Below are 20207 nucleotides of genomic sequence, written 5' to 3'. Positions count from 1 at the left end.
TTAGCTATAGTTATTAGTAAAGCAAGAGTAGTAGAAGTAGCTAAAAAGCTTTTAACTAAAGTAAAATAGAAATCTAGATAATATTTCTTTTCTTTATCTATTTCTATTAATAAAGCCTTAAAAGTATTATTTACTAGTTTATTCTTATTACCCTTATTACTTTTTTTATCTTTAGCTTTAGTAATATATTATATATAAGTATTACTAAAGTATTTATTAAAGTTATAAGTATTTCGGGATCTAAACTAATAGATATTTCTATCCCTAAATCGAGCCTTCTTAGCCTCTTATTTCTCTAGTATATATTTCTATAAGTAGTATTTAGGTTTCTTATATATAAAATATAACTTTAGAATATAATTATTATAATTATAGGGCTTAAAGTAATTATTACGGGTTCCGAAATTATAGCTAGGTCTATATTAATAATTTCCGGAGAAATAATAGCTTAAAAGGTTCTAAGAATAGTATTATTAATTAGTAAAGAAGATTTCGGGATTAGCTTATTATTTATTCTTATATATAATAATAGATAATTAGAGCTTATTAATAAGCTAGCCGAGATTTATAAGAGAGTCTGAGATTATATATCTATATGTCCGGAAGCCTTAGTAAGAGGTAATAATCTTATTATAGAGAAATTCGGTATTTTATAAGTTAGATATAAGACTATATTATAGTTAATATAATTTATTAATTAGTAATTAAATAGTTTCAAATATTATCTTTTCCGGAAATTTAGTTATTATAGAAGCTAATATAATAATATTTTACTTATTTAAATTTCAATATTTGAATTCAGGGCTTTTAAAAAAGCTATAAATATTAATATAAGCCTCTTTATATATATATTAAGAAAGCTAGTTATTATAGAAATAGTCTTGAGCTAGTTCTTTTAATATAATAGGAAAAGCTCATATTAGTATCTCTTATAAAAGCTTTATATATTAGTAAATATTAAAGAAAATAGTAAGTTTATAATTAAAATTATTATTAGATCTATTATACTTTTACTTTTTAATATAGATCTTAGTAACTTCCCTAATAAGTTTTATAATTAAAGGAAATTAGGAATTATTTAGATATAGTTATAGTAGTAATAATAATAGGAGTATATTATTTACTCCTAGAGCTTCCGTACTAGTATATAAATCTAATAGAGATATAGGATATAGTAATAAAAAAAGTAGTAAAGAAAGTAATAGTAATATAGAAATATTAAAGATAATAAGTTCTAGGTACTTATTTTTTATAAAGGTAATAAAGCCTAATAAGATTAGTTCCTTAATAAGATCTAGTCTAGTTACTAATATATTCTCATTTAACTATATATATTATTTATCCTCTTTTATAATAATATATAAGGTATTTATAATAGTATTAGTATTATTATTCTATTATATAAATATATTACTATACTAAAGGGTCTTATATAAGTATAGTATCTCTAGAAGTTTAAATTTATTAAAGTTCCCTTAATAAGTAAAGTTCTTAAAATTATATCTAAATAGCTCTTAAAGATTATTATTAACTATTTTATAAAGAATATATTAAAATAGCTTAGTATCTAAGAACTTAGTTATCTTATTTACCTTAATAGAATTTAGATTAATCCTATATCTCTATTTTCTTACTAATTTCTTAAAATTATTATTATTTATAAAGTAATTAGATTAGATAGATCTAATAAAGAAATTATTTACTATAGTATATTCTACTATTATATATTCTATAGGCTTATATCTAGTTCGAGATATAGTAGTTTATAAGGAAAATAGGTTTATAAGAAGGAAAATAGTTTATAAAATAAGTAATTCATAATAGATATTATATTTAAGATAAAAATTTCGTCTATAATAAGAAATTTAGGAAGTGAAATTTAAGAAGTAAAATATTGAGATTTCGGGAGAACTTAATAGTTCTAAAACTTAAGAGCCCTAGGGATTTAAAAGAAAGTAATTTTTGAGAGGGTTTTATAAGAGTTAAATAGGAATAGAATAGGATAGTTAAATAGCTAATTGTTTTAGTACTTAGTAAGATTAAGTACCCTTCTTACTTATATAACCAAATTATAGGTAATAGGACTAATAAATATTTTCCTTTTTAATATAATATAATTGGGCCTTAGTAAGATCAAGTATTTTTCCTACTTATATAACCAAATTACAAGTAATAGGATTAATAGTTATTTCTTCTTTAATTAGAATAATAGCTTTATCCCTAAATAACCGAATCTTAGGTAAGTATAGCTTAATTCTTCCTAATTTATAAGTATTAACTAATTAGTATCGGTTTACTAGTAATATATAGTACTATTATATAGGTATAAAAGTACTATTTATATATAATTAGTAAAGTTATTATTTAGAAGTAAGAATTATAGTATTATAGTATTAATATATAATCCCTAAATCTGCTAAGCCTAAAGGAGTCTAGTCTACTAGTCAAGTTACTAATAGGATACAAGGTTATATAACTATATCCCGTATCTCATATTCTATTACCTATATTTCATTATTTATTATTTATATCCCGTATCCCGTATCCCGTAACTATATACGTAACTCCCAGAGAAATAGCTATACTAATATAAGCTATTCTTATTATTATAAAATAATATATTATATTAATTATAAAACTATTTAATTTGAATTATTTTAATAATAATAATAATTCTCGATTTAGCTTTATATAATAAACTAAGTATTATTTAAAGGTTTTAATAATAGAATATATTATTAATTAGATTTATTTAATATAGCTTTAATTAAAACTCTTATATTAATATAAAAAGATATTAGTTTATTAATATAAATAATTATAAATTAATAAATTATAATAAGAAATATAAAAGTAAAAGAAATATCTAATTATAAAGAAAAAAAAGATATTTATATAAAAGCAGAAATTAAGTAATAATAATAAAGTTAAAGTAGTAAAAAATAAAATATATATAATATAATAAAAAATTAAAAAATTATTAGAAGTTCGAGTAATACTTGAGATTATAACTAAATATTTTAAGAGTTTAATAAATAATTTAAAATAGTTTTTTATTAGTTTCTTTTATTTTATTTAATAACTATTTTTCCTATATATTTCCTTAATTTTATTAACTCGAATTAATAAAAGCTATTTTAATTTTCTCTTTTATATAAAAGTAAAAATAAAGTAGCTAAATAATTATTAATTTTAATATAATTAAGTATCTAATAACTAATTTCTTTAAGATCTTTATATAAATTAATTACTAGTAATATAAGTTTCTTAAGCTTATTAAATAGCTACTATTATAGCTAGCTCTAAAGAAAAAAAAATATAATAAATATAAAAAAGCTAATATTTTTAAAATAGTCTAAGGTTTTATATTTTAAGAAGCCAGATTCAGGAATAGAAAAGAATTAGCTAATTCTAAAAGCTTTCCGGCTAGTTTTATAGAATAACTATAGTTAGTTCCGAATATTATAATAAGAAGAAGCTATATAGCTAGCTATTACTAATTATTATATTATTAATTAGTAAAGAAAAGAGCTTAGTCTTTATAATACTAGCTATACTAGCTAAATTGAGGGTAATAATTATAGTAGCCTTATATATTAAGCTAAAGAGGAAATTAATTACTTGTAATAATACTAGTTAGGGGCTATATAAAAGTGGCTATTATATGACTGGTTTTATCTAGCTAGCCAACATTTCAGTAATTTTAGCTAGTATTTCCCTCCTTTTATTCCCTCCCCTCTCTCCTTCTCTCCTTCTTCTCTTTAGCTTAGTATTTTCAATACATGAGATTCTCGGATCTTTGAGCCTTGGCTATTGCCTCGATCCCGCCGTCACATTACCCGTTGTATCGATGCCGGCTTGGACTGCAAGCATTGGCCTGAAGCGCGCGATTCCTGGCCCCGGGTAGTACTGGTGTCAGCGGAGGCGGCTTCAAGTGATGACTTCCTGTAGTTGTAGTGGGCGGCGGATCTGCGTGTCTGGCAAACAGTTCACTATTACGGGTATTCTCGAGTTTGGGACTTCGCCACCTTTGTGGTGGAAGCCGCACGATGAAAATCTAGGCTGTAGGATATAAATATATCTTGATCGACACCGAACGAGATACCGCGGAAACTTGAGGCTTTGAACTCTGTTTTCTAAGGGGTAGGGTAGGGCATGATTTTGGGGGTAAAGGGTCAAAATGCCGAAAAGAGCGACATAGGATAATTCGCACGACTCCACAGCGCTACCACGCCTGTAATTATAGGGGATAAAGGCCTATTATCGGGCCTCTTTTAGTTAATTCTATTAACGAGGTTAAGTAACCTTAAGAGCGCTAGCATATAATTTACAGGCTTCTTTAAGCGAGCTTGACTTTTAAGCTCTTTTTTCTCTTTCACGCCGATCACTCAACGTCCAATGGGATTTCTCCAAAGAATGTTCAGGGAATAAAGTAGAAGCTAGGTAATTACCGGTTCCGTCCCAGCACATTCCCCGAACGGTCCATGGTGTAACGGGACTGTCCCCCGCGTTCGGAAATTTAAATAAGAAAAATCGACAAGAGGTTTATTAGACGGAAATCATGGTGAAATCTCGAGGACGAAGGTCAAGGTTTGAATCAAGGATTGCCGGTCGAAAATTGAGGATGTCAGCTTCTTGATCAAAACCAAAAATATATCCATCACAGGCATTTCCATCAAAATTAGTCTACAATTTCCTCGGCACTCTTTTGTCGTTTTGTCAGAAATAGTTGCTAAACTAGTTTACAAGAACCTAAGAGTTTAATATTCAGAAACAACGAATGGTCATTCACTTGCTCGCTCCCTTATCAGTCACATAACCTCTACCTACCTCGCTCGCACCAAAGAAGGCCTCGCGCATCCACTCCGGAGCGATACGATAGAGTCGCTCAAGCCCACGGTACCGCAGTGCACCATATGCTGCCTTGAATGCCGTGGTCCCGAATTGGTAGGCCTTTGCATCAATGAGCATGTGGTCCGTCTGCCACATCGGCTTCGTGTTCCATGGGCGATTGAAGAACCCCCAACCCTTGGTAAAGCGCTGTGCGATGACATGCGAGAGCTGTCGGGTCTCCCGTTTCTTGAACAAGGGGTTGGTGCGCATGCGCGCCGCCGGGTTGGCCTTTCCTGCTCCAAGGAGCTCTTTGATGACGTCGCTCGCCCTTCTCCAGGAGGTGGGTCCGCGCCCGAATTGGATCTCCATGCGGACCATGCTGATTGCGCCTTCCGCAAGGACTCCGACCCGTTCTGCGATGCTGCCCCAGAAGGCGCCGGTCTCGAGGTCCTCCATTGTACCTGTCCAGAGATACCCGGCGGTGCCTCCAACCAGACCGCCGATGGAGCCAGTGAAAGTCATAACAGTCGACGCGATATGGGTGAGTCGTCTGTCCTCCTCTGCAGTCGTTTTCCCACTATAGGATAGTCCCAGGTGTGTGGCCCCGAAACCAACCCCAAAGGCGCCGCTTGCTACTAACAGAATACCAGAAGCCAACGCGAACCAGCCAACCGGGTTGGACAGGAGGATGATCGCGCCAAGCGCAAGTGTGAGAGCGCCGACAGCCAGTGTGAAGCCCCCACGAGACCAGAAGCTGCGCTCCTCCGGACCTGCTGCGCCGCCGCCTGAGCTGATCCACCTGGTCCGGCTTCTTCAGCGTGTCCGCCCTGTCCACCTTGTCCTGGGCCAACTTGTCCACCTTGCGCGCCAGTTGCAGTACCGGTACCACTACCAGCTGGCGAGCCCTCAGGCGATCCTTGGGGAGAACCCTCAGGAGTTCCTTGAGGTGATCCAGTCGGCGGCCCTCCAGGAGCGCCTCCAGGAGGCTCGGATGCGCCGCCAGTCTCACTGCCGGAAGGACCAGGTTTCTTATTGACGGTGATCACTCCCCCTATTGCTTCCCAATGACTTGGCCTAGTCTGTTTTGCATGCCCCGTCCAGGTTACCCCTTTCTTTACCATTATCTCTTTGAGTTGCTCCTCGGTCTGGGGGTTGCCTGGTACGCCTACCGTTACTCTACCGTTCGTACCATCTGGGTCATTTCTGCACACGGGATTGTTGTTCGCATAAATGAATAAGTTAGGTCCGCCCACGAAGCCCGCTGGATCAGCACTGACCCATCGCCCAAGCCAGGGCATATAATAACGAGCTCCGTGATAGTAGAAACCAGACTCTTTGTCGCGGTCTTTTCCAGTGTAACGATATTTTTTGGCTGGCGTCAGCTGGCTCCGTACGGCTTGGTATGAGGTTGAGCCATGGCGTATATTCTTCGTACGAGATAACGTCCAACCTCGTCCAATTCAATGCTTACCGACCCGAGGCTATTTGATATTTGGTAGCGGATCAAGGGGGAAGATGCTTCTGGAGAATCGGCGCCACTCGTAAGGGTTTCGACGATTGCCACGCGTGATGTGCCGTCCGAAACAGACAGACGCTCGCGTTTCAAGGTTACCGTATCTCCATCCGAAGAGTATTCAGTGTAGACCTCAAACCCACCGAGATATACGATTTGGGATTTTCGCGTAGGAGTCGTGCTAGCACCTGCTTGGCGTTCCGTGACCTTCCGTACCCCTGCCCACCAGCGTCATAAACATATCCAATCACTTCGATTTTGCGGGTGAGATCGGTTGGTTTTGAGACCTTCCCAGTCTTGAACGAATCGACCATCGACGCCATCTTTGAAAACTGTTCTCTTGTTTGAGAGTCATTGGGAAGTCAAGGATTGCAGGGGAGGTGGAAATAAGGTTATGATGCAGGGTGGGCGAAGTAATGTGAGCATTAACTTTAGTAGCAAGGCCCCGATGTTGTCAGTTACAGTAGATCGCAGCCCTAGGCGGAAACATCTTCCGATCTCTCATATTGAAACAAATGTCTTCGCTGTTTTGGTCTGGAGGCTGTGAATAACTCCTGGGCAGAGCGAGTCTGTCTCCTAAATCCCTAACAACGATTAATTCAAAAGCAGAAGTTGGTCTTGTTAATTTGCATCCTCTTCGTTCAATGCAGAATGCTTATTCATTCCCCCTGAGTCCTGGTCTCGCTTAAGCTTATCGTCCTGAGGCTCTCGCAGATAGCTATTTGTCTTCTCAACTATCAAATCAATGATTTCAGGGGTATAATACATAGTAAATAAAGTAATGGGATCATCAAGAGAGACGTCTTCAGGTAAGGTGATTTCCCAGCCGAATTGGGGCAATTGCATAGGCTTACAGGTACTCCCCTGCTTGCGCAGTGGATCCTCATTAGGCCGAAGGGTCCCTTTATCGGTAGAATCGAACACAGTATCGTCTGGCATCGTGATTGTGGTGCAATTGATTGATTAAGTGGTTTATTTACATGTAAACAGCAGAGCGTGATTTGGTGTTCCTCCGGATAAATAATTAATCCGCCCCGGAAAATTCCCACCTGGCCGCAACGCATCGGATTACGCACCCCGTACGCCCAGCCAGTGCCAGGTACCACCTGGAGTCAGCATCGGACAAATTCTCTCGGCTCCTCAATCCTTCATCCTAACTGGGGATAGCCACGGTTCTCGGAGCATCACAAACTCCACTACATGTTTCAAGGTAACTCTTAAGTACCCCGCCATCCGCCCCTCCATATTCTGGTAACAAAATTCTCACCTCTTCTTGCAATCAAAGACCAATCCAAGTCCATCCCTAAATCTCTGAACATCAACGTCCCCAGACACTACCAGCCATGAAAATCGATCATGGAGGCATCGTCGTTCCAACCGAAAAGCTCGACGGCGTAGTCAACTTCCTCATTGCTACTCTTGGACATATGGGCTTCAAAGAGATGTAAGCTACCCAATCCATCGTTCTCCGTTCCTTATTTTCTACCCTCAAGCTATGGTTCTCCCTTTCTCACGGACTCGACTCTCCGGACAAGACAAATGCAAGTTTTGTCGATCTCAATCGTGAATGAAGTGTATTAAACTCCTCATCTAAATTTTTCTTAGAATGCGCCCCATCCCAACCGCTGTTGGAATGGGTGACACTGGTCCCTATTTCTGGGTCCAGGGCTGCGCAATGGACGATGTCACCGCAAAGGAGATTTCCAAGAGACAGCACACTGCATTTACTGCCGAAAGTGGGTTTCAATCTTGATCTCTTGCTGCTTCTACGATCATTCTTTTTTGGGATGCAGGGCTGACGAGTACATGCATAAAAAAGCGGTCGAACAAGTCCAACAGTTCCACGAAGCGGCGTTGAAAGCCGGTGCTACGGATAATGGCGCACCAGGCCCGAGGAATCATTACCATCCTGGCTACTACGGCGCTTTTGTTCGTGATCCCGTCTGTGGGATTAACTTCGAGGTTGTGATTCACGACCACCAAGGTTAGAAGGCAGCCCAGAGAGAAGTCGTCGATGGATCAAACGCAAGGAGTTGGGAGAAACTACCCTTGAGGCCAAAGAAACGATTGGGATGTACTTCTTCTTTGATCAACTACCATAGAGTAGAATTGTATTCATCGAGAGAAACTCACCAAAAGCAAGGAGCGTCTAGTAGCCCGCCACGGCCTCTCACACACAGCAAGTCAACGCATAGCGCTAGGTTACAAGCCGGCATATTGGATCTGTTGTCTGCCAGATGAGGGGTGTTGGAGGCTTTACGTCACGGACAAGGCATTCCAGAAAGGAGCCTGCGGTGAGGTACTCTATGGCAGGGGCGCAGCAAGCCACATCGTGGCAGTGTCAAACGAAGCACACCCAACGAGATATGACACCCAACGCCTCCGCAGGGGTACCACAGCCCTGCTCCCTTCTTATCAATCCCCTATCACTAACTCAACACCCTTCCCGATTCACGGGTATAGCCTTGGGAACCTGATACCTGTTCCTGTTCCCTAAACCTAAGTGTAAATTAGGGTCGGCGTAGTGTCCTAGAAGCATATCTAGCAATGTGGCTTCAGACTTTCTGCAAGTCACAATAGTGGAAACGTAGCCTGCTGGAAGGTCGTCTCGCTCGGATGGCCTCGCAGCTAATGATGATCAATTAATTGGTTCGCCAAAATAATTCCCTCAGCTGCGCCTCCTTGAAAGTCTTACACCAGCCTTGTGAAAGCTTTTCTTAAGTTCCTTGGTTTCCACTCAAAGGTTTGTAGTCCCTTTTCCAAAATTCTTAGGTTGATCCTAATCGCTTCAGTACACGACAAAATATCTCAAACATCTTACCAGAGATCGCAATGGCCACGTTCGAATATGACTCGATCAATCTCGCACGACCTGCATTCCGTCTTGCGCGACTTCTAGCAGGCAGCGGCACTGACATTCAGTGCGAAATCTTCCAAGCATGGTTTGATCAACCCGAGGATATCATGCCATACGAAGCCTTGTCATATACATGGGGAAGTACGGAAAAGACAGACAAGATCAAGGTCAATGCCTGCGAGTTTGATGTTACTCAAAACCTATATTTGGCGCTACAGTATCTACGCCTCGAGAACGAAGATCGGATTTTATGGGTTGACGGTCTATGTATTGATCAAATGAACCACGAAGAGAAGGGCCACCAAGTTCAACAGATGAGCAACGTTTACCGTCGGGCTGAACGTGTGGTTATCTGGTTAGGTCCCGCCACTTACGATACAAACGTTCTCATGGATTCGATAAAGGAGGTCGAGAAAGAGAGCATTGACTATTCGAGGAACAATTGGAGATCTTCAGATCAAGCTTGGCGAGATATTTGGTCAACTGTACAACCCAAGTTGAGGAACATTCACTCAAACGTGGAAGTCCGACAGCGCAACGGCTTAGAGTCACTCTTCGAGTGGCCCTGGTTTAGCAGAGTTTGGATTTTGCAAGAAGTTGCAAACGCGCGAAGAGCTGTTGTTGTGTGCGGCGTTAAGTCGGTCTCAGCACGCACATTCGCCATTGTTCCATCTTTAATAGGAGTGACGCCTCCTCCTCACTGCCAATCAATCTTGGATATTATGCCAGGACCTTTAAGGGAGGAGTCTTGGTGGAGCCAAAACCGGGATCTTCGGACTCTTCTACTAAAGTTCGGCAAAACCGCTGCATCCGACCCGCGAGACAACATCTACGCGTTACTTGGTATCTCTTCAGATGCGTGTAATAGCGATATCCTACGGGCGGAATATTCAAAGTCAGAACAGGAGGTTATGAAGGACGTAGTTTCATTTCTACTCCGCTGTCCCGAGCTACACAACACGAAATTTCTGTCCGACTATACCATGCCGCAGTTTCTTGAAAGTGCAGGCTTTTTGAGCAACTTGGCCTTAAACTGGGCACAAAAGGCAGAGAATGAACCTCTGGCAAAGGCATCGCTTGCGCACGACTATATCGACGTGAACTTGAAAGATGATGGAGGTACCACACCGCTATTATTGGCGGTGCAAACAAATCGCAAATGGTTAGCAAAGCTCCTACTTGAGCATGAAGATATCGATGTAAATTTGAAGGATACGGACAAGAGAACACCGCTTATGGTAGCGATACGAACCGGACGCAAAGAAATTATAAAGATGTTGCTCTCACACCGCAATATTGATGTGAACTTGAAGGATAAGGACGAGAGAACACCGCTTATGGTAGCGGTACAAGCCGGGCGCGATGATATTATAAACACGTTCATCTCACACGTCAATATTACTATGTATTTGAAGGATAAGGAGAGGAAAAAAACCCCGCTCATGGCGATGGCAGAAGTCGGAATGAGAGGGATTGTAATGATGCTGCTCTCACACAGCAATATTGATGTGAACTTGCAAGACAAGAGCGGCGATACGGCACTCCATCTGGCAATGGGTGTCTCCGTGATTGCAAACCTAGTTCTGGCACATGATGACATAAAGGTGGACTTAAAGAATACTCTCGGGCAAACAGCACTCCAAAAAGCGGAGATGGGGGAGGACTGGGGGGTAGTAGAGCTAATAAATAGTACTAACAGAGAGAAGATCACACAGGATTGAGATTTTGTACCATAATTTATGTACATCATGCGCACTTTTGTCTAGTTTATATAGCCGCAAGACATTTACTATACGCTTCAGTGTCCGACGACACTGAAGCTTCTTCATCTTCTTCGTCCTCCTCTGCGTCATATTCTGAATCAGATTACCGCATTGAAAAAGAAGCCTATTTATTGTACGACAATAAGTATTTTGATTTTGGCCCTGACTTTGAATGTGAGCCTCCCCCTCCTCCTCCTCCCCCTCCTCCTCCTCCTCCTCCTCCTCCTGCTACTTCTTCTTTAACCGCTCCAAGTACCCACCCTCCTGTTATTAAGGATCACTGTGTTACAGCCCGTGTTCAAATTATTACCGCGAAGTGGCTTGCCTTCCTAATTTTCAAAATTGAGAAGTGGACTGGTATTAGTCGCTCCCAGGTCTTTTGTCTTTATTCTAAGGCTATAGAGGGTGGATGGGCCCGGCGGTGTCAATAAAGCTGGAGGCCTTCCATGTATCCAACGCTAAGTAGCCATAGGAGGCAACTGCCAGTACCTTAAAGATCCTAATAAGGAACCCCACAACTCATCGCTATATTTGTACGAAGATTGAGTGAGAAGTGGCTCGTCTTGGCCATATTGTTGTACCGAGAACCCCTGTACACGATGTGATTTCATATGCCTGTCCGTAAGGACAAAGGTTAGCTGGAAAAGAATATCGTATTTTATAATAGAAAGGATAAAATCGGGAGGGGTGGGGGGGCGGGGCATGGGGGAGGATGTGGGGAGAAGGATATGTCTTTAAATGGAATTATACTTGAATAATATAGTGTATTATATACCTCAGTTAAGTCGGCCTTAATTGGAGCAAAAAAACTCGCCTTAATTACTTCTTTGGGAAGATCAGCGCCGAATTGGGATAGCTTCCGCGATTAGCTATGTCATCCCATCCAGGATGCGCCTCTGGTAAGTCATGATATATACAAAACTTGCCCAAAAATCAAGGTTTTCTATAATAACTTCCATAATAGTTGCAATTAAATTTTTACAATTTTGTGGAGTATAGCCCTACCGACTACATATTGTTCGATATAAGTTTTAAAGGGAAGCCAGGTGTGCAGTTCGCGATGTTTGGGACCCCAATACAAGAAATGTACAAAAATATTAAAAGATCTGAGGTCCACTCTTGGTCCTGGGCTTTATCTAATTCCGGTGCTAGCTGCGAATTAGCCTTAAACGGCCAAAGTCTTATAACCAGCCCGAATCTTCTTGGAGTCGAGGTCACATCTCAATGCGGGGATACCATGCTTCAGGTCAACAGCGGAAACGTCAAGCTTGAGACGCCACTCTCTCTAATGACGGCGAAAGTGTACGGGGAATGGCGCTTTGGTCATGATGAAGAGAATGGAACATATTTCGCCATGGTTCCCTTCCAAACAGAGGCTGGACGCCTAAGGCTTGTCCTCAAGCCAGCTGGATCTTCGAGGCAAGAATTTCACCGTATTGGTCTCGTGAGGTTTGACGCAGACCCTATAACCCTAGTACGCGTAAAGCAGATCCGACAAATCATGGACCAGGAATGGAAAGACATGACGCTTGGAGACGAAGACTTAGCCACCGAGTTCCGCTGCTACGAACCGAAAAGGTCACAGTATTATGCCGAAGCCGGTGGGATACAAACTTTGTACACTATTAAGATTGTATAGAGCCCATCCTAGTTACCGCTTGTGCGATCTTCAATCTTAGCCGTTGCTTATTACGCGATTTATCTACTGTGACCGATGATTTTGGCGGGCACGATCATTATGGCGACTGTTTGGTAAGGCACCTATGGCATCAATCGGAGTAACTCGGGCCAAACAGTCTGCATAATAATCGTACCCACAGAATCCTAACCTCGCCAGTGCCAGGTTCCTTTCTTTGGAATTCGGCAGTTGCTGCTCTAGCTTAACTGCGAGGGAGGTATTGGGGACCGAAAGCTCCAGTGGTTTTGCAACATCGAGCCTGTCCTTGACAGAAGAAAGTGAAGCTTGGCTAGACTTCTGCAACAGAACTTCTATTGCAGATTGCAGGCCATGGGGCCACACCTTTGACCATCTCTGGCGGGCCGTCTTCTGCCGGTACCACATTCCGGGGGGTGTCTTCTTTCATTTGGTCAGCTAGGGCTGTCCTCACATTGGCTGAACATATCTGGACCAGCTCTACGGTCATCGATGGGACGTCCACAGTAAGGTTGGAGGTGTTGCAGTTTAGCAATATGACCTCTGTTAGAAGATGTCCCCAATCCAAGCCCAGGATAGGTTCGTGCCCAGTTGTGATATGCACGAAATCTCCTTTCAAGAAATGAGATGAAACCGCTCTCTTACCATTCATCTCGACCCCAAAAGATTTTGTTGCAGATCGCGCCTGGATGTCTTATTCACTCTGGTTCCCTATCCACACGAGCAGCAAGTGGACATCCGGTGGGAATAGTACGCGTGGCTATTAAATACTGCAGACTCCTCCCTCATCGCCCGGTCTTCGCTCATATTCTGGACTAAACAAATCAGGATTGGAGGTGTTTTGTTCCCGCCCTCTACGGCTGTCCTAGAATGGAGGTGCCGCTGGGATGTCCCATCATGGCTATCCCTTCATGGCTGTCCCTTCACGGCTGTCCCCTGTCGCGGGAGTGCGCAACCCCACAACCGGTCAGTCCGCGCGGCGGACGGTTGGCTCGTCCGGCCGCTCCGTCCCAACATCGTGAGGTCCGCCGGTCAGTCCGCGGCGAAAATTCTTCATCCGTCCGTCGGACGGCCGTCGACGATGTGCAACAAAAGATCTCGTGGTTGAAGTGAATCATGGGAACAGTTTTCATCCCATTTTCCTGAAAATTTTGTTGCATATCTCTTGAAGTGTACGGCCTCTGATGGCAAAGGGGCCAAAGCTCCATTCACGCAGCCGCCGTCCGAACTGTAGCCAGTCATATTGCCCCTAATTCTTCTCTGGATCTACCTTGGGGCAATAGAGTGCGACGTCGTGGTCGAGACTCTTGTACTTCTGGTGGCTGTGGAACCATGAGTCCATTGATCCGTGGAGGTGGATGATTATGCAGAACTGGGGTCTGATTTGTAGCAGTCTCCTGATTCGGAATAATTATTGTAGTTCCCAAGTCCATGAGAAGCCGGGGGTGAGAATGAGGTAAACGCAGCAATTGTTCTCCAGATTGAGGCCCTCGGCGGAGAGCATGTGGCTCATGATCAGTAGTGAGCATGTGTTTGTTTGAGTAAAGCGCTGGACTAGGGAACTTCGCTCCTTGTCAGTCATGGTTGCATGGAGCGCCTCCGCGTCAATACCCAGGGCCTTCATGAGCGCGACGAGGAATCCCTGGTTGCAAGGTGCAATAACCCAGCCGTTGAGCTTAGAGTTTTTGTTAATGGCCAAGGCATGGTATGCGAGCAGCGCCCAGTGCTTTGGGGGACTCAGCAAGGATGGCTTGGGCCTGTTGTTGTTTGTTGAGTGATGCAAGCGCGGACAGGGAGGGTGTAGGCCCTGCGGGACAACCCCTCACTTTCCGAGGAGGTGGTAGGATAAGGGTGAGACCGGTAAAGTGGTCCGAGTGAGGAAAGCCGTGGAAGGACAGCCGGAAGTGGATGAGGATGGGCCGTAGAGGGATAGCCGTAGAGGCACGTCCATAGGAGGCAAGTCCACAAGACCTGCAACGAAACCACGAGAGAACATGCGCTAAGAGCATATTCGCGTTAAACGTAAGTCCCCCGACGCTAACCTGGCGCGGAGTGACCAAAAGAGGCAACTAGAGGGCGCAAACAATACAACTAGAGCAGAGGAAACGGATGTCCGAAAGACTTTGAGAACATCGTATATAAAGTCCTTCCTTTCAGAACAACATGCCTATTTCCTCCTCCCTCAGGCACTTGCCGTAAAACTTGACCATTCAATTATCAAAATCAAAATCAAATCAAATCAAGCGACTTGCAACAAACTCTCCCCTCCTTACTAAAATCCCGTGATCAAGATATCTTCACTTTATCAGAAACTTGTGGATGTGGAAAAGGTCTTATTCCAAGAGTCCACTTACTCCATAAGAGATGAAACCCATGCCACTTGACAAACTCTCACCTCTTACACCTCACCATTTCCACACAAACCTCTCACACACATTTCACACCGCCTCCTCGCGTCACAATTCGATGCACTGCAAGTCAAGAGACAAAAAAAACTTTCAATTCTGTTACAAGCCAAGGAGATGCGAATACCAGAGAAGAAATGTTCACCTGCGTCAAAGCGACCTCTTTTCATCTGTACATCCGCTTTGCTTTGGCTGCCCTTTCCCTCAATATACACACCTCCCTAGGTTACCACACCTACACCCCATCTATCGATTCTCCCATTCTTTCCCACAAAAGAGGCGAGTTGTCTAATCCTTGTCCAGCTCAGAGAGAATCTTCTCTCCCTTGGCGCGGGCGGCGTCGATGTCTCCCACCACTAAGAGTATTTGGTTAGTATTGAAGGTTCAAGATGGAAGGGGGGCGGGTGAGAGAAAGGAGGGGAAAACGTACTGTAGAAGGCACCTTCTGGTAAGTCATCACCCTCACCGTTCATGATGGCCTTGAAAGAGCGGATGGTATCCTTGAGCTCGACCAAGACACCCTCGATACCGGTGAAGACTTGAGCGACTGCGAATGGTTGTGACAGGAAACGTTGGAGCTTTCGGGCACGCTCGACGGTCAACTTATCGGCTTCTGACAATTCGTCCATACCTAGAAAATGTTAAAAGTAGCTCGATACATCAAAAAGCGTTTTTCTCACCGAGAATTGCAATAATATCTTGTAAGGACTTGTATTCTTGAAGCATCTGTTGAACTTTGGTGGCAGTATCGTAGTGGTCCTGTCCAATGATACGAGGATCCAACATACGCGACTTGGAATCCAGAGGATCGACAGCAGGGTAGATACCCAACTCAGAGATACCACGAGAAAGCACAGTGGTGGCGTCCAAATGGGCGAAGGTGGTGGCAGGGGCAGGATCAGTCAAATCATCGGCAGGCACGTAGACGGCTTGGACGGAGGTAATTGATCCCTTGGTGGTGGTTGTGATACGTTCTTGCATGAGACCCATGTCGACGGCGAGAGTTGGTTGGTAACCGACGGCAGATGGGATACGACCGAGAAGAGCGGACACTTCGGAACCGGCTTGGGTGAAGCGGAAAATGTTATCGATGAAGAGCAACACTGTGGAAATTAGCCACATCCAGGCTTTTCCCTCGCATGAACTCACCATCTTGACCTTCCTCATCACGGAAGTACTCAGCAACAGTCAAACCAGTAAGGGCAACACGAGCACGGGCTCCCGGGGGCTCGTTCATCTGACCGAAGACCAAGGCGACCTTGGACTCGCCGTCAAGCTGGATAACCTTGGTCTCCTGCATTTCATGGTACAGATCGTTACCCTCACGAGTACGCTCTCCGACACCAGTGAAGACTGAGTAACCACCGTGGGCCTTGGCAATGTTGTTGATCAACTCTTGAATGAACACAGTCTTTCCGACACCAGCTCCTCCGAAAAGCCCAATCTTTCCACCACGAGCGTATGGGGCGAGCAAGTCGACGACCTTGATACCGGTGACCAACACCTCAGCAGCCGTGGATTGATCGGTGAAGGGAGGAGCATCGGCGTGAATCGGGAGCTTCTTGGTGAACTTGATGGGGCCACGCTCGTCGATTGGGTCACCAGTGACGTTCATGATACGGCCGAGAGTTCCTGGACCGACTGGCACCATGATGGGGTTGCCAGTATCGGTTGCTCGGTGACCACGGACGAGACCTTCGGTACCTGTTTTCATTATGTCAAATTCTGCCATTGGCCTCCACTGAACGCGAATCCTTACCGTCCATAGCAATTGTTCGGACAACATTCTCTCCCAAATGTTGCTATTATGCTTGTCAGTTCGTGTTCGATGTGTTGTGTCCGTTGTCCACATACCGCGACCTCAAGGATGAGCTTTTGTCCACCATTGTCCGTCTCGAGGGCGTTGAGAATCGGGGGAAGCTTGTCGGTATCGAATTTCACTGCGTAGAAATATTAGTATTGCGATCTCATCATGTTTCAAGCTTGGTGTCCATTTTTCCTTCGATCCGGAGCTTGATGTTGAGGCTGTGAAGAAAATTTCTGGTTAATCACTCACCATCCACAACGGCACCAATGACTTGATGGATCTTGCCATGGAGAGCAGAGTCACTCGCAAAGCGCGCAGAGGCAGCTCTTAAACCAGTAGAGACTGCTGGTCTGAAGGCGCTCCTTGAAGCCCGGACGGCCGATTTTTGAAGGGCGCTGTGTTGGGGGCATCGTCAGCTCAATTGGCCAATTGGGGCACGTTGTGACGACAGAGATAGCTCCAATGGGTCAATATACATACCTCCTGAACATCTTGACGATGAAGAAGAGCGTGTGGGATGGGAGTGGAGATACAGGAGTTGATGGATTGAAATTGGAGTCGATGAGGTTTGCTCGAAGCTTGCCGAAGGGAAGATGTTTAGTGTCGTGGCCTTGACGCCTGATGAGGCATGAAAAATTTCAAGTCGAGTGTTCCCGAGATTTCTTTTCACCAAGTATTTATTAACCTCATTCCACGAAGATTCCTTCATACAATCAAATTGAATTCATTCTTCGGCGCACTTATGGAACATTGGAATTATCATTTTTACGCATTAAATGCTTACCATGCTAGGTTAAGTTCAAATATACAGTAATTTCCGTTGCCCAGCAAAGCGAGCCCTACCGACCGCCTTCGTCACGCGTTTCAAAGAGTCGACTCAAGAGCCAGAACCTATACATATTAGCAGAGTCTTGTTAATCGGACACGATATACGTACAACTGCAGTCCTAGTGGGAATATACACCTGAGTGAAGTTCTTCCTTCCATTCCACCCAAACGGAGTAGTAAAGAACCTCGTCCCCGAATCAATTCTCTCAAACCCACCATAATCCTTCTTATCGGTATTTAGCACAACACGATATGTACCTGCCTCCTCGACGCCAACACGGTAATCTGGGTAACTCTTCGTAGGGTGGAAGTTGAAGATCCAGAGGAGGCCCGCACGCTCGAAGACGATGACTTTGTCTTCTTCGTTCTTCAAACTGATGTATGCTTGATCAGAGTGCAGCCAGCCGTATTTCTGCTCCGTGTGTTGCATGCCAGAATCGAATTCGTTAAGGAATCGGTAGCGGAGCAGTTGGTCATCTGTTAGGTTGAATTGGCGACGTGCATACCAGAAACTGTTATCGTTCCCAGCACGAGGGAAATCGAGCCATTCGGGATGTCCGAATTCATTGCCTTCGAAGTTGAGATAGCCTTCACCGCCGAGACCATGAGTGAGGAGGCGGATCATTTTGTGGAGAGCCATTCCTCGCTCGATGATGGGTGTGAACTCTGTCAGGGTTGACATGTTGGTGTACATTTCTGCGTCGCAGAGATGCATCATGATTGATTTGTCTCCAACCAATCTGGGACTTGTTAGCCCGGTAAATTCAGCTGGATGAATGGCTTACGCTTGATCGTGGCTCTCGCAGTAAGCGATGGTCTTCTCGCCATGTCGTCTATTTGTCAACGTGAAGCAAATGTTGGCCATGTCCCAGGCATCATCCTTCACTTCCTTCAATATCTTGATCCACATATCGGGGATGGCCATTGCCAGTCTGTAGTCGAATCCAATGCCCCCTAGAGACAAGGAAAGACACAAAGCTGGCATTCCAGAGACATCTTCCGCAATTGTGATCATCTCCGGGTACAGGTCATGAAGCATTTCGTTGGCAATCATTAGGTATGCAACAGCTTCTTCGTCAACTCCAGGGCCGAAGTATTCATGGTAACCTCCCGAAAATCCCCTAAACACTGTCAGTGATGTACGAATCCCCAGGAAATGCCGACTTACGTTCCAATTCCATGATGTGTATAAAGCATGCTCGTAACGCCGTCAAACCGAAATCCGTCAAAGTTGTACTCATCCATCCAGAAACGCAAATTACTAAGAAGAAATCTCATGACTTCATGACTACCATAGTTGAACAGCCTGCTGTCCCACAACTCATGCTTTCCTTTGGGGCCACCATGGAAATAGCAACTGTCTGTGCCATCGAACTCGTTCAAGCCATCCAACACATTCTTTGAAGCGTGGCTGTGGACAACATCTAACAGCACAACAATTCCAAGTCCATGTGCGGTATCAATGAGCTCCTTCAATTCCTCAGGCGGACCATATCGACTGCTTGCAGCGAAGAAGCTGTTGATTTGGTAGCCGAAGCTTGCATAGTATGCGTGCTCCATGATAGCCATGAGTTGAATGACATTGTATCCCAGATGGTGTATTCTTGGCAGCATGTTCTTTGTGAATTCTTTGTATGTAGACACTCTTAACTCTGGAGAAGAGATTCCAACATGTGCTTCGTAGACTCGCGCAGACTGAGGCTTTTTCGGTCTTGGGTGCTTGAACACATATCGTTCAGAGGCAGGAGGGTTCCAGAATCGAGCATCGTAGACAGGAGAAATGTCGAGGTCTTGGGTGACATATGTGATCCATGCTGGTATTCTTTCGATTCGTTCTCCTGAGGGTGTGACCATAGAAATCTGCCAGGTCAGTAACCGAAGTAGATGCAGAGTGAAGCTTGCATACCTTGATTTTCGAGTTGTGTGCAATTGCAGGCTGTCCATCTCTCGCAGGAATAACGACCTCGAAAACACCGTACGGATCCTTCTTCATAGGATGCGATTCTCGATTCCAGTCATCTACCAACCTTCAGTCAAGCTCTCAAAGCAGTTCGCTAAAGGGAGGAATACTGAATTCACCAATAAGGAATGCTTGCGTAGCATTAGGCGCCCATTCCCTATAGGTGATGTTGTTCTGCTTGTCTATGTTGATTCCAAACTTCTCCTTTCCCTGGTATGGTTAGTGGTGGGGAATTGCATGGCATGATGTTGACAAACTCTGCTGAACTTCTCCAATCCGCCTTCGGTCTCGTTGATTGTCTTGATCCATTCTTGTGCCTTGTTGTATCGTGCTTTGAGGGACTCTTTGAACGGGGCCAGCCATGGGTCGAGGGCAACAACGCCTGGGACATCAGCTGTGTGCCATTTTGTGGGACATTGAAGCTTACCCGTGCCATCATTGGGGATTCCACTCGCAGCTCCATGATTCATGAGCGAATTGCTAGAATGTTCGTTCGTGCTATCCATCCTTGAGGGACTGCTCTTGGGTGTGCTGAGCTTGTGTTGATGTTGCACAAGCTAGCTTCAGCTGCTAACAAAAAGAAGAGA

At 43.6% G+C, this 20207-nt stretch overlaps 5 protein-coding genes across 5 annotated transcripts; 2 read left to right on the top strand and 3 right to left on the bottom strand.

Annotated features, from left to right (window-relative positions):
- Positions 1–4606: 4606 nt before the first annotated feature.
- K444DRAFT_665889 (uncharacterized protein) lies at positions 4607–6669 on the bottom strand (the record flags this gene model as incomplete). Its single annotated transcript, XM_024887135.1, has 5 exons — positions 4607–4752; positions 4831–5603; positions 5633–6260; positions 6305–6534; positions 6573–6669. The coding sequence occupies 5 exons, from the start codon at positions 6667–6669 to the stop codon at positions 4738–4740; spliced, it is 1743 nt and encodes a 580-aa protein (XP_024733140.1). The 3' UTR covers positions 4607–4737.
- A 1020-nt stretch (positions 6670–7689) lies between these two features.
- K444DRAFT_535733 (uncharacterized protein) lies at positions 7690–8335 on the top strand (the record flags this gene model as incomplete). The annotated part of the gene is made up of 3 exons (XM_024875316.1): positions 7690–7790; positions 7952–8082; positions 8166–8335. 3 exons carry the CDS (start codon positions 7690–7692, stop codon positions 8333–8335), a joined length of 402 nt encoding a protein of 133 aa, XP_024733139.1.
- Positions 8336–9108: 773 nt separating this feature from the next.
- On the top strand, positions 9109–11086 carry K444DRAFT_616039 (ankyrin). The gene has a single exon (XM_024880843.1). The coding sequence runs from the start codon at positions 9179–9181 to the stop codon at positions 10922–10924; it is 1746 nt and encodes a 581-aa protein (XP_024733138.1). The 5' UTR covers positions 9109–9178; the 3' UTR covers positions 10925–11086.
- Positions 11087–13977: 2891 nt separating this feature from the next.
- On the bottom strand, positions 13978–14790 carry K444DRAFT_616037 (uncharacterized protein). Its single transcript, XM_024880842.1, has one exon. The coding sequence runs from the start codon at positions 14627–14629 to the stop codon at positions 14309–14311; it is 321 nt and encodes a 106-aa protein (XP_024733137.1). The 5' UTR covers positions 14630–14790; the 3' UTR covers positions 13978–14308.
- A 523-nt stretch (positions 14791–15313) lies between these two features.
- K444DRAFT_645028 (glycoside hydrolase family 13 protein) lies at positions 15314–20126 on the bottom strand (the record flags this gene model as incomplete). The annotated part of the gene is made up of 14 exons (XM_024885040.1): positions 15314–15381; positions 15456–15656; positions 15706–16128; positions 16175–16729; positions 16785–16827; positions 16880–16965; positions 17082–17158; positions 17831–18400; positions 18446–18781; positions 18829–19520; positions 19567–19679; positions 19731–19830; positions 19878–20014; positions 20048–20126. 14 exons carry the CDS (start codon positions 20124–20126, stop codon positions 15314–15316), a joined length of 3480 nt encoding a protein of 1159 aa, XP_024733136.1.
- Positions 20127–20207: the final 81 nt, after the last annotated feature.

Source organism: Hyaloscypha bicolor (genome assembly GCF_002865645.1).
Source record: "Hyaloscypha bicolor E unplaced genomic scaffold K444scaffold_118, whole genome shotgun sequence".
Lineage (NCBI taxonomy): Eukaryota > Fungi > Ascomycota > Leotiomycetes > Helotiales > Hyaloscyphaceae > Hyaloscypha > Hyaloscypha bicolor.
Note: the sequence above shows the minus strand (reverse complement) of the source record. Positions and strands in the feature narration are given on the sequence as shown.

What these genes read in the sequence shown, in the direction of transcription:
- K444DRAFT_616039 (XM_024880843.1), top strand. Translation starts at nt 9,179, where the DNA reads ATGGCCACGTTCGAATATGACTCGATCAATCTCGCACGACCTGCATTC.
- K444DRAFT_616037 (XM_024880842.1), bottom strand. Translation starts at nt 14,629, where the DNA reads ATGCTCTTAGCGCATGTTCTCTCGTGGTTTCGTTGCAGGTCTTGTGGA.